The sequence below is a fragment of the Ischnura elegans genome, chromosome X (genome assembly GCF_921293095.1).
Source record: "Ischnura elegans chromosome X, ioIscEleg1.1, whole genome shotgun sequence".
In the NCBI taxonomy this organism is placed as follows: Eukaryota; Metazoa; Arthropoda; class Insecta; order Odonata; family Coenagrionidae; genus Ischnura; species Ischnura elegans.
The window spans coordinates 93,104,930-93,117,783 of record NC_060259.1 but is presented as its reverse complement, the minus strand read 5'-3'; the positions used below and the strand labels follow the sequence as shown (position 1 = coordinate 93,117,783).

Genomic DNA, 12,854 nt, shown 5'->3' with positions numbered 1-12,854 from the left:
AACTAATCATTACTCAATAAGAAGTGCTTCTTCCAAAAAATTCGGTAATATTCGAGAGGAGAAATTCATGCCTCGACTCGGGGCTAATCACAGCAACACTCCATAAATTAACCTCCGTTTCAATACGAACGTTTTCAACGATAACATAATCCAAGGGAATTAAACCTAAATATTCAACTTTACAGGTACTTCCACTGATCCAACTACTCTTAATTATACCCTTAAACTTCCGCTTAAGTATTCTCTGATTAGTTGGAATTTTCGTATCGGTGTGACTTTGAGGGAGTCATTCCATCCCAGTATTGACTCCAAATACTTCATTTTTTTGGGAAGATCTTGATCTATTTTCCTCGCAACTTTGGTTTTTCTTGCCTTTCTGTCATTATATTTCCCCATGTATTCCAAAAAAAGCTCCTTTGAGAGTATGGACTGAAATCAAGTTGAAAATAATATAACACGTTCAGACCCGGAACGGAAAGATACAAAGCATACGGGAACTTCGAGACTAACTCCGAAGAAAAGCGCAAAAGGGCGATGATGGGCATGTGTGCCATAGGCCAAGATTGAAAACGCAGAGATCCGTGACCTAGCCCACCCCACCGTTTAAAAAGACCCCTTGCTATCTAATTCCTTGGAAAGCACATCCCAGTGCAGGAACGACGTTTGTCATCAAATGTTAAAATTTTATTACACTCATTCCAGAAATTACTTTGGAGGAGAAGTAACAGGCTATCGTTTAAAATTGTATTCAAGGTTTTATTTTGTTGAATTTTTTACATTTTTCCCTCTATAGTAAATAAATCCGGAGTCGTGATGCCCAAAGTATGGCCTCTGCTTTCGGTTGATGGTCAAAGTAGAGTTCTGCTCATTGTTACTTTGAGGATGGCAGTTGACAGCGTGTGATCAATTGAACCCTCGAGTGCCAAACGATTATCTAGGTGCTACGCTAAGATTGCCGAGGCATTTTTGCTGGTTTTGTGGTTTCACCTTTTTAATGTATTCTTTGACGAATTTTTGGAAATATATGCGTTAATATTGATAATTTAAAGCAAATAGTTAATGTTAAAATAAAATGAATATAGACTATTGAATGATTAGTGAACCATCGGCATCTAAGAGTGACATTGCAGGAGGAGTGCTATCGCGCTTCTGTCACGTTTCGCGAGAGACTGGAGGAGCGCAATAGCGCGCCCCGGCACTGTAAGGGTTGAAGAAGAGGAGGAATAGATCAAGTCGGCCCTATCAAGTCAAAGAGGACGTGAAAAGTACGTCAGAGGAAATAAATGCAAGGGCGCACAGAGTGACCGCGCAGTAACAGTCTCATGAGGCCAGCACTAAAATCCCAACTTTCGTAATGGGAAATGGACTAAGTTACCAGCTGAAATACTTACATAGACATTTCATCGAAAGCCTAAGCCTTCTCATTCTCCGTGAGTTTTGAATCAAATATCCAATAGAAATAAAAACACGGTGACTAACGCTCTCGTCGTAGTCAACCAATCGGACCCATTACGTGTCTTCGTACTTTGCCAATGCAATCCTGGCCTCACGCGCACAAGCCGATGAGTGGCTAGTTTATGTTTAACTCAGACTAAACATATGCGAGAGCGATTTTCGCCTCGCGTGCATATGACCCTGGTTGACATAATAAAATCTGAGATCACGGAACGGCTGTGGTGGGCTATTTCTGACGAGAGCGTTTGATTGCACATTGATAATTCGATGATGTGTTTTTCATTATATTTAAAAATAACGGAGAGAAAGTGTCAGGATGTCAATCTATTTTAATGTTGGCCTATGCTTTCCGTGCTGAGGAGCCACTTTGAACGCCTCTTTTCTATAGTTTACTCCAAGGTTGGCGCATGAGAAGCGTTGGCTCGGCGTCCACGTCAAAGGCTCCGCAGGGGCTGCCGTCCCGCCATGCACTGCGAGTGATTTGGCCGGGGTGAGGCGCAAGTGCGACGCGTGTTACGCGCCACAGCGGTTGCCATGGACACGGAAGCGGGAGAAAACACTCCATTCTCATTTCCATGCTGGCAGTTAAAAATGCTCGCTGCGAAGAAAATGTGGCGCACGCTCCGCTTAATTGAAATAGGATGAAAGGCGCTTGGATTTCAAACTCATGGCAGCCATTGACCTGATTCATATGTGGTCCTAGCAACGTAGAAATTATTGCTAAGACTCCTGCCATGCTATCAGTGCAGAGTGAAATTCCGCTTAAACTCGCTTAGAAAAGAGAATACACTATGTTGACTGTCCCGCGAACTTAGGCGCACTGGAACACTTATGGCTCAACACATGTGTTGCCATTCTTCCCGTTTGCCACTCTTTGACCTTGGATTTTCAAAAATAAAAGAGAGTTTAGCGAGTTTGCCAAAACTCTCAGAAATTATATTTACATCAATGTACTCACATATTTAACTTTTTCCACCTCAATGTTTTCGCATAGGAATATTACGAGGTAAATTTTGACTGTGGGCATACATTATAGAGACAAAGGTCAGAATTATAACTTTTGGTAAGAATGAAGCGCATACGGTGGCGTAGCAACGGGGGGGTCCACGTTACAACCCCCTCCTTGAGCCTTTAAAAGGGGCGCCGTAAACGAGTTAGATGGCCTCAATAAATGACTTTTAATATATAATCGTGAAAAATTACTGTTTTTGAGTCCTAATAATTAGGTTTTCAACACAAAAATCCCAATGTTTTTCGAGGGAGGACCCCCATTTGGCCCGGGGTGTTTTCAATGCACCCCGGAAGGGCCCCGAAATCTCTGGTTAGCCCCTCCTTCCCCATTTCAAAATCCTGGCTACGTCACAGAGCACACATGTGGACTTCCCATGCGGAAATACTGTCACATAAGCGTGAAGAATTTTTTGGAATACTCGGAAACATAATTAATTCGATGAATAATATAAAAAACATGAAATTTAAAAATGGATCGGTGTGAATGTATGAATTCGACAGAAAGATATTCTCAAGATTCGTTTCTGGACAAGTATTTATACTTCTTAGAATCAGCGTGGCTAATAATCACATTTACATAACGGAGACCTCATAGGAGTGGGGTTAGGCAGCTTCATGACAGCAGTCTCAATCACAGAAGTCAGTATTCCTTAGAGAAGGAACGCAAAATAGAGCGATAACACAACAATCGAACAAAAACAAATCACGGAGAGGATATTTAGCAAAGTATGTTAATCCGTTTGGCATTGCCAAGTGTCGATTATGGTGGATGGTTTGGCTTCTTGGCAAATATTGAAAAATGTAATCTTAGGATAAAAATGAATGGATGTACTGATATATATTTGCGTCCCATCAATCGGCTGAAGGGAATTCGGTGGGGCCGCATCACAGGGGGACGCGAGCCCTCCTATCCCTTGGCGCCAGACGACCTTCTTCTTTCCGGCGCTTCTTCTCAGAAAGGTCGGACCTCAAATAATAGGGGCGGCCCCGCTCACCCCACCCTGGGATGCGTCCAAACCAAATTCCCTTTAGCCAAATATAGTAATGCAAGCATATGAGTATATCCATTAATTTCCATTCTTTCAGTTTATGCAATCAGTATTTATTATGAAAGCAGCCGAATAACAATCAATATCGGCATTCTTATCTCCTACAGCATTTTATTTTAAGTTACTAGATTCATTCGAGGCTGGCCTTTCATCCGTCCAATAATTTCCCAAATATCCAGCAATCGTCCGAAAGGATATGGAGAAACTGGGCAGAGTGGATTTGAGGGAGTCTTCGCGGCACGGAACGAAAGTGGTGACAGCGATCCTCGTTGGTTGGGGGAGTGGGCGCTTGTGGTGCTTCGGAGGGGGTGGGGAGGGTTGCGCGTGCGCCTCCACTGCCCCCGCCGCCGCTCATTCCGCCTCCGGCCGCCGCCCATGGCGCACCACGCCATCATGCTGCTGCTGCTGTGCATCGCCTCCGCCCCCTCAGGTGAGACTCGATCGACCGGCGTCGGGTCGATGACGGGCGGCAAACACTGCCCAAGTGTTGCTTCGTCGCCTTTTTCGGTTGCGTTCTTTGCTCAATGGTGACAGCATTTATACCAGCGCTGTAGCCGACGACTTCCGGTCGAAGTGATTTCCCTCACCGCTTCCTTCGTGCTCAAGACCCACAGTTTACAGTTTCTATAGCGTTGAACCACCAACGCGACGGTCGGTCATCTTCCGAGGTTCATCGACTTGTTATTCAGCCGGCAACATCAAACAAGGTGCAAACTAGATTGGTGTCGCATCATAAATTAACCATTGGCATGGAAATCGTGAATTACTGATCAACATGTCCCACATGCGACGACGTCCCGACAATTGGGTGGTTCAATGCTTACAACGGTTTCACCAGCGTTGAAGCTACCGTGTTTTGGTTGAAGTGAAAATGTCATTCCCCTGCCCGCTTTTACTAGTGAACAGTTGTTTCGGCAGCGTTTCCGCTGTCCGAATTTTGCAGCAGTCACACCATCGTTGCACCTTGCGTCTTAAGGTTAAAGTGACAAGGTGATTTCTGCGTCCGCTTTTTCTCAATAGTAAACAACAGTTGTACGAGACAAGCACCAAGACTTTCGCAACAATTTTGAATTTAGGTTGTCTTTTTCGGGATCCCGTCGCGTTGTTTGTTCAATGGTGGCAACACTTGTAGCTGGCGTCTTCACCTTAAATTCACGAGGTAATTTCTCACTTCCACTTTCGTTAATGAAAGCCGTCACAACTCTCTTGCCTAAGTCCTGTGCAGAGTTCTAGCTTTTCACCCTTTCATATTTTCGGGAATCTTCTCTCGCACAGATGCCATTGTTTTCTTTGTCGGAAATTTTGTGAGGATAAAGTTGCTGGACTGTGCCAAGGCCTTTCACCAGGACGTTTTATTAACATCCATTCCGTGAAGAAAGTTATCAGCTTGTACGCCACCGGACGTTAGGAAATTGGATAGGGGAGAGTGAGTTTAAAAGGTGTTTTCGGAGGATTTGCCTTACTAGGAAGAGTGATTTCGTATCATCAGCAACCTTTTATCGTTTCAATTTCAGCGACCAGTTTTTACGTGGGAGCAGTCTCGCAAAATGCAAAGAATAGAAGATGGGAAAGGGCATCAATTTCGCTATAACGGAGGGGTGATTTTTCCGGATGCGCTTATCAATAAACGCTGCGTCAGAATGTGGCCGAGATTGAGGGAAAGCGCGAGCTCTGAGAAATATTTATTGGCAGCATTATCTGTGCGTTGCTGTGGCGACGACTCCTTTTGTCGTGGATAGGTTCGTGGCGTTGGCGTTCACCTCCGCGACAACGCAACGGACGCCGTCGCGTGACTATCACGTAACCCGCGGCTCTGAAGATGTCTCCCCGATATTCATACCAAAGGTGAAATTCGTCCTGAAAACATCAATTAATTGAGGCGGAATTCGAACTCGGATCTTCTAATTGCCGGCCAGGTATGCCACCAGTTACACCATCAAACCATCGTCCTCCAATGTGAACTTCGGAATAGTTTGGGGCCAAGGCCCAGACACATTCACGCGCCAGTTCTAATAAGATCACGAATTTTTTACAGCTGTGCCGGGCCCGACTAATTTCAAATTGGTGTGTAACCTTAACCGCGCGGTACTCTTGCATGTTGTCCGCCAGTGGCCGGCTGGGTAAACATTTGGTTAGCAGAATAAATCAAGGAAGGGTTACCAGGAAAGGGTTCGCGGGTTATCATTCATGCCGTAGTGTCAGGCAGGGACATGACGAAGACTCCCGCCTTCCCAACCATGTAATCGAGTCTTATCCAATAAGTCATGATGAAAGCACGTGCAATTAAAATTTCAAAATTTTCTGCGGAGAAAATTGTCCTTGCGTCATGAATGTTCAAAATTTTCAACGAATCAAGCTTGAAGACATCAACTATTCTAATGGGATAAGCTTTCGTGAAAAAAACCCATAGCGCCTCCATTATGTTATAGAAGACGGGAGGTGTGTTTACTAAGCTACTGTTGATGGGAGAAAAATAACTCTTTTTTGTCGCTCTTTAGCGACAGAAGCCGATGCCACCCAACATGTAAATAACTTTACACCAAGCCCGTAGCCAGGGGGACAAGCATTTCAGCACTTCAGCCCAGAATATTTCCCCTGTAGCGACATACATACCCACGCACGTTTCTCCGCACTTCTCAGTTATTTCAAGTTGTGCACTGAGATGAGGGTCTTAGAGCTGAAATGTGCTCAAAATCGATTTTTGTTCGCTACTGCCGCAAGAGCCCTTAAGTTTTAAATTTTACGACAAATCGGGCATATTTCGGAGAGTAATGCCTACAGAGACCAAGCCATAAAAGCTAAGGCCGATTCGGTAAAAACAAAAGGTGACTTTAAAATTCAGCACTTGGCGGACGAAATTTAGAGCTTATTCAATGAAACATGTGGTTTTGCGATGATGGGCATTGACAAAAATGGAGAGTGTGGTCAAACCGCATATCACGTCATCCGAAGTAAACTTCTGACCACGAAGCCAGTTGAAACCCGTTCGCGTGATTTGGTACATTTACATTATACCCTGCGAGCCACCTCAAGGGTGTTTGGCAGGGGGTGACCAATCACCAACATGCAGCATGATAGAGGACCGCCACATGCACACTAGGGCGGATCGCAAAAATCGATTTTTTTCAAATCCATCTGGCCCAATGAAAAAAAGTTGTGGGACCGATCAAAAATAAGGCCTGAAAAATTTGAGACCTGTACGTGAACCCCTGACCCTCGCTCAAATGCAATTTAGAGGGGGGGAGGGTCAAAATTCGAAAAATACAATATTTTATGGTCATTCCATATAGATTTTACCGAGTTACTGCCCTTTTAGTGCAAAAATGTCGTGCATTTTGACGTATCTGCCACCGTTTAGCCACAAAATGCCTAATTTGAGTCCGCGTCCGCGAAGAAAATATTCCAACGCCCACGCAGCGTCGCGGATACCAGTGCCGCAGGCCCATCCCTTCCCCTCCACGCTCGCTTCTCCCCCTTCCACGCCTCTAATACAGCAAAATTCATCCCGCGCATGCTGCTAGGAGGTCGTTTATCTTTGATAATATGAATCAGAAGATGGTAGAAGGTAAAAAGCGATGCGTAGTGAGACGACTTGTCCCTTATTTGGCGCCTCGGCGGCGTTAAACAAATCGATGTTACCAACTTTTAGAGAAGTTATGAAATAATTTTAGACCTGCGCACGCAGGAAAGGAAACTACGGTCTTGAAGACGCCTCTCGAGGGGCTATGAAGGTTTGGGAACTTAGGTTATGCATTTCTATTCCGGTATTGTCCGACAGCTGTGACTAAATTGATGAATAAGGGTGAAGGCCGCCGGCGTACCCTCCCCGCTCTCCTCTCGAACGCCCCAGATGCAACAAAATTCACACCAAGTGCGTCTTTCTTCGTTAGTCTTACTAATATTTGATGTATCAGCATCGTCCAGTGAGGAACAATCACGAAGGAATTACTCAATTACCTGCTTTCCAGTCTGTATTTCTTATGTTAGTGTCATTCCTCGTCTTTTGCTGCTGTCAATAATATTTTGGTAAATTCTTTCGCAAATCTCTCGTCCGTATGTATAATAAAAGGAATATTGAAATTTAAATTTGAACTTTCATCAATAGATTTTTAAATTCCACAGCGCTAAGCTCAGATATAGCCGAAGGAACCGGAGTCTCTCTCCAATATATCATCAGCCTTTATGTCGATATTGAAATCCAGCAATTAAAAAAATCTCGGATTGGTCGCCAAACGCATCCTTGCAGAAACGCAAATTGGGTCCCTAGATTACCCTCCCAACGTTTATGTCGCAAATCCAAGTCAACATAGTGCAATTAGCAAAAAGACCACTGTAAGGGATGAAATACGATTTGATGCTTTCCCGGCGAATGATGTGGGTAAACTCTTTTCGGGGTTCAACAAAATTTATCCCTTAGGATGAGCCCCCAGTCAGAGCTTAAAATGTTGGCCATTATGGAAAAGTTAACCCGGTGGGAATCCCGAGAAGAGTTTACCCACACTGCAAGGGATGTTGGAATTATGCTTATAGCAAAGGGATGATGCCTCCTTTTTGGGCGGTATTCGCTTGGTACTATCATAATCAAATCCTTTTTAATTCTGTGTATCTAATTTTCACTCGGAAAGGAATCGATAATCGCAGATTTTATAACTTTTGCTAATCCTCCGACGGGGGAGGCAAACTTCCAAAAGTGGGACCCTGTTTCTTCAACTAACACCACACATTCCCCTCTAAACTTGTATTGATAAGTCCTCTTGCCTTTTTTCATCAGACAAGAGTATAGTCTTTCATTCAAATAAAATGGAACCCTTTAATTACACCCCTCTTTTCTTATTTACAGGAATTAGCATCTTTTTCTGTATACGTAACTAATTCTGGTACACTAGCTTTGATATATCTTACGAAGTTATGACTTTTGCGTTAGCTAAAGTTGCGGGAACGAGCATTGGTGTTGCTTGGTTCTTGCATATACCTCTATCACAGTTGGCAGACGCATTTTCCCCGAAGAAGTTCCAATTTGAGGTTATAGTCCTTAATGTTTATTTCATGAGGAAAGTAGAGATACAAATCGGCTAATTTCTCGCCAGTTTAATTCTCTTCGGATGAATTGATGAAGAAAATTTTTGATACTATTTTCCCGTACAAGAATTGACGATGTCGACTCAACACTCTCCTTTGATTCCCTTTTTCCCTCAGTTGTCGAGTTTCTTTAGGGTTCAATCCAGCAGCCATCATCTTTCTTTTCGTCAGATTGTCTCTCAAAATACTTTTCATTGGGGGAACCTTATGCTCCTCCATGCACTTACACGCAAAAATTTCGCGTAATTTAAAATGTTCCTTTAAAATTGTTTGAGTCTTATACTTCAATAAAACCCACTTTTGGCCTATTATGATTTTCCGTAAGTTTTAGTACTTCCTGTGGTACCGCTAAATCCAGTTAGTCACATTCATAATGGAAGAGAAGCGCGTCACCATAGTTCGCACACCTTCATAGCCCCTCGAGAGGCGTTTTCATTGACCGTAGTCTCCTTTCCTGCGTGCGCAGGTCTAAAATTATTTCATAACTTCTCTAAAAGTTGGTAACATCGATTTGTTTAACGCCGACGAGGCGCCAAATAAGGGACAAGTCGTCTCACTACGCATCGTTTTTTACCTTCTACCATCTTCTGATTTATATTATCAAAGATAAACGACCTCCTAGCAGCATGCGCGGTATGAATTTTGCTGTATTAGAGGCGTGGAAGGGGGAGAAGCGAGCGTGGAGGGGAAGGGATGGGCCTGCGGCACTGGTATCCGCGACGCTGCGTGGGCGTTGGAATATTTTCTTCGCGGACGCGGACTCAAATTAGGCATTTTGTGGCTAAACGGTGGCAGATACGTCAAAATGCACGACATTTTTGCACTAAAAGGGCAGTAACTCGGTAAAATCTATATGGAATGACCATAAAATATTGTATTTTTCGAATTTTGACCCTCCCCCCTCTAAATTGCATTTGAGCGAGGGTCAGGGGTTCACGTACAGGTCTCAAATTTTTCAGGCCTTATTTTTGATCGGTCCCACAACTTTTTTTCATTGGGCCAGATGGATTTGAAAAAAATCGATTTTTGCGATCCGCCCTAATGCACACCGCACGGTCATAGAAACACGGTCATGGTAACGGCACTACGAACTATCGACAACTGTAGCCCAATTTTATGATACCAAATATATTTTTAAGGGAAAGTTGCTTATTCCGTTCGAATAAAGTCGTGAAGAATATGCACAAAAGTTGAGCGAATGCGCAGGAATAGGCGCCCCTGGTGCGTGCCGTTTAGCGGCAAATGGACTCATGGTCGCGGGCTGCTCGCCGCTCCTTGAATGTTGGCGGGGCGAGAGATTTGCCGATCCTGATAAGAGCTCTTGAACTTGTTGGCACGTACAACGTACACGGATGCTTGGATAAGCTATTGATTTGGGCGAGACGGAAGCAACGCTTCGTATCCAATACAGATGTACTCGCCATTGTAATTAGCTCCCACAATCAAGGTTTGAGTTCCAGGTGAGAGGGTGCGGTACAGAACACCGTGGCTGAATCACATGACAGCTTCAGATGCTTCGGCCCATATTGAACGTCGTGACGCGCGTTTAAGAGGTGCATTCAGTGGCGTAACTATGGGGGGATAAGGGGATTTTTCCCTTCCCCCCCAAATCCTTAGAGAAATCAAAAAATTATTTTAAAAACTTGATGGATTTGATAAACAATAACTGCCTCTGCTGAAAGTTAAATTCTAAGCGCCAAAATGATGTAAAATGCATTTTCAGGCATTTCATTTTTCAAAACTTTTCCATAACTTCCCGTTTCCTAGAGTGGGGGTTGCCCTCACAAATCCCCCTCCTTCCACCCTCCAAAGGCCCCTCATCTTCCCCCAAAACATATCTCTAGTTACGCCACCGGGTGCATGCATGACCACATGCGCCTTTTACTCCGAGTCTTCCATTGATTTCACGACACGCAATCATACTCTAAAAATTTCGAAAGGAGGAAAATCCAAAGGCCAATTAGGATGGGAAAGAGTGAATTAATCCGACGCAGGTTTTTTTGGTGGACTTGGCCGTCATTTATGGGGAGTGAAGTATCTGAACATCTGTTCTCTTCGCTAATCGACGATTTCAGAGTCAACCGAAATTCCGATTTCGGACATATTTATTTTTTTCCAAATCGATTTCCATCGGAATTCCTTATCATTGAACTTATTCACTTAAGCCAATTAGTAGCCAATTTGTAATCATGTTTGTTTATTTAGTGCTATGGGATCTCTTTTCCATATATAGCGACCAGTCTTTACTATCTTATTCCATTAATATTGCTTAATTTCCACAAGAAATGGCAAATATCCGGCTTCCGCGATATACACGTGAAATGCCTTCATGTTACTTGAGTTTTCTCCGAGCGGGTTTATATCTTTTGAAGGCCTGGAATAATTAGCCATACCTCATTTAAATGGATTGGACTGCCCAAAATAAATTCAAGAGAATAATTTAGGCATTGCATTTTTCATAAGCTTCTTAGTTATGTTGTACTTTATTCTTACCGAATCAAAATAATTTCATACCCAAAGGCTGTTTAGTGGGTAGAAGAAATCTAATTGATCGGTGGGTGTAAGTTAATTTCGTATTCACTATCATAACAAAATCATAAAACAAAATTTTTTGATGCAAAATCTGCATAGTCATTCGAAAATGGCACATTATCAACTACCAAAGAAAAATTGCGAGGTAATATGCATTAGGGGCACTGGTACAATAATAACAAAAGAATTCAATATAATGGCCAGCAATATGGAAAATTTCTAGCTTATTAGTTTTACTTTTAATTTATTTAATCGTCCTTATTTAAGCAACCGAATTTCCAATGAATTTTTCGTGATATTGTTTTTGCAAAATAGACTCCCTTCACATTAAAATCCCGATTTCCATATTACCTGCGTCCACTACGATTAGTTTAGCTCTTTGCACTTTCACACTCTAATCGATGAGCCATTTACTCTAACAAAACAATTACTGATGCGAAGATAAATATATTTAATCACCGTATATGGCCTGCGGAAAGCTGATTCGCCTTTATTAATCATGCCCATCGGTCCACTGCAGCATGAATAATGCAAACCATTCCTGCAGACTTTAAAACGAGTAGCTGTTTCTCCGAGTTGTTAAATTCAATTACCATCGAATAAAATTCAATTTCACCTACCTGTAATGTCTCATGTGCCAATCTTCTCACCAATTCATTTCATGATTCATTTCAAATTCACTCAATGGCATGTCCATACCCACTGCCTTGTGTGAGTGAGGTGCTCATATGATTATCTGTGTGCATGGAATTGACTCTATTCCGCAGCGTCTTGGTGTGAAGTGAACCTTGGTCACCACCAAGATGGCGGCTACAAGCCAATGCACGCAGCCGCAGATCATTATGAGAAATACTTTCTCGTTTCATGATACTCAGCTAATTCCTCTTGATAAAAGCTCAGGTCGCAAAAAATGTACCATTCCCCACGGAGCCCCAGGTATTCACGTACAATCACAAAATAGGCCATGCAAAAACTAACAATTAGGACAGAATTGAATTGAACAGAAGTTATTGAAGAAATTAACATGATCGTTAGTCCAACTGATTTCTTTTGGTAATTGTTATTTATTTTTTTATGATTCCGTACTGAGGCTCATGCAGTTAGTTAATACACTCACGTGATGCCTGTTCCTGGCCCTGATAAATAGCCAAATTTGCATGTAGAGTAACTGATCAGATATTAAAAATTTGAATCTTGATAGTTATTTTGGTAATAAGTACTTTAAAGATCTTTTATAATTCACTAAAATACTTGCACGACGAGTAGATGCTAAACCCTGAGAGAATGAACGTAATGCCATAGAGGTGAAAAAAAGCGACGAATTAAATTTCTGAAATTTATCACTTCATTACTCCAACAGCATTTTAAGCCATTAAAATACGTCATGAATAATAAATTTAGCTAGCAGAGAGTCAACATAGAATGTTAATACCGTGTCGATAAATAATAATTATGATTTAGACCAAAAAATGAATATTAACCATAAAAATGGGAATGTTTTTCTTTATCTTATCGTTATGCAAAACAGAGAAATGTGAATACTTATTACCCAATAAATCAACACAAAAAATAATTAGTGTGTGTATAACAAGTGTAGTGTTGAAAGTGTAACTTATGATGTGCATATATTGAGGCGAATAAAATGTAACCTTGCGTATCCTCAGTCAGCCCATGCTTGTCTTTCATTTCCGTCGCTTTCCCGTTAAAAGGATGCATTCCTCCCACTCG

At 42.4% G+C, this 12,854-nt stretch overlaps 1 protein-coding gene across 1 annotated transcript in view; it reads left to right on the top strand.

The window, feature by feature from the left end:
• Nucleotides 1-3,883: 3,883 nt before the first annotated feature.
• LOC124171435 (proto-oncogene tyrosine-protein kinase receptor Ret) overlaps nt 3,884-12,854 on the top strand; it is a 56,370-nt gene continuing 47,399 nt past the window's right edge. Inside the window, exon 1 of the mRNA XM_046550605.1 lies at nt 3,884-3,945. Within this exon, the coding sequence (XP_046406561.1) occupies nt 3,891-3,945 (55 nt within the window). The 5' untranslated portion in view covers nt 3,884-3,890. The remainder of the gene's footprint in view (nt 3,946-12,854) is intronic.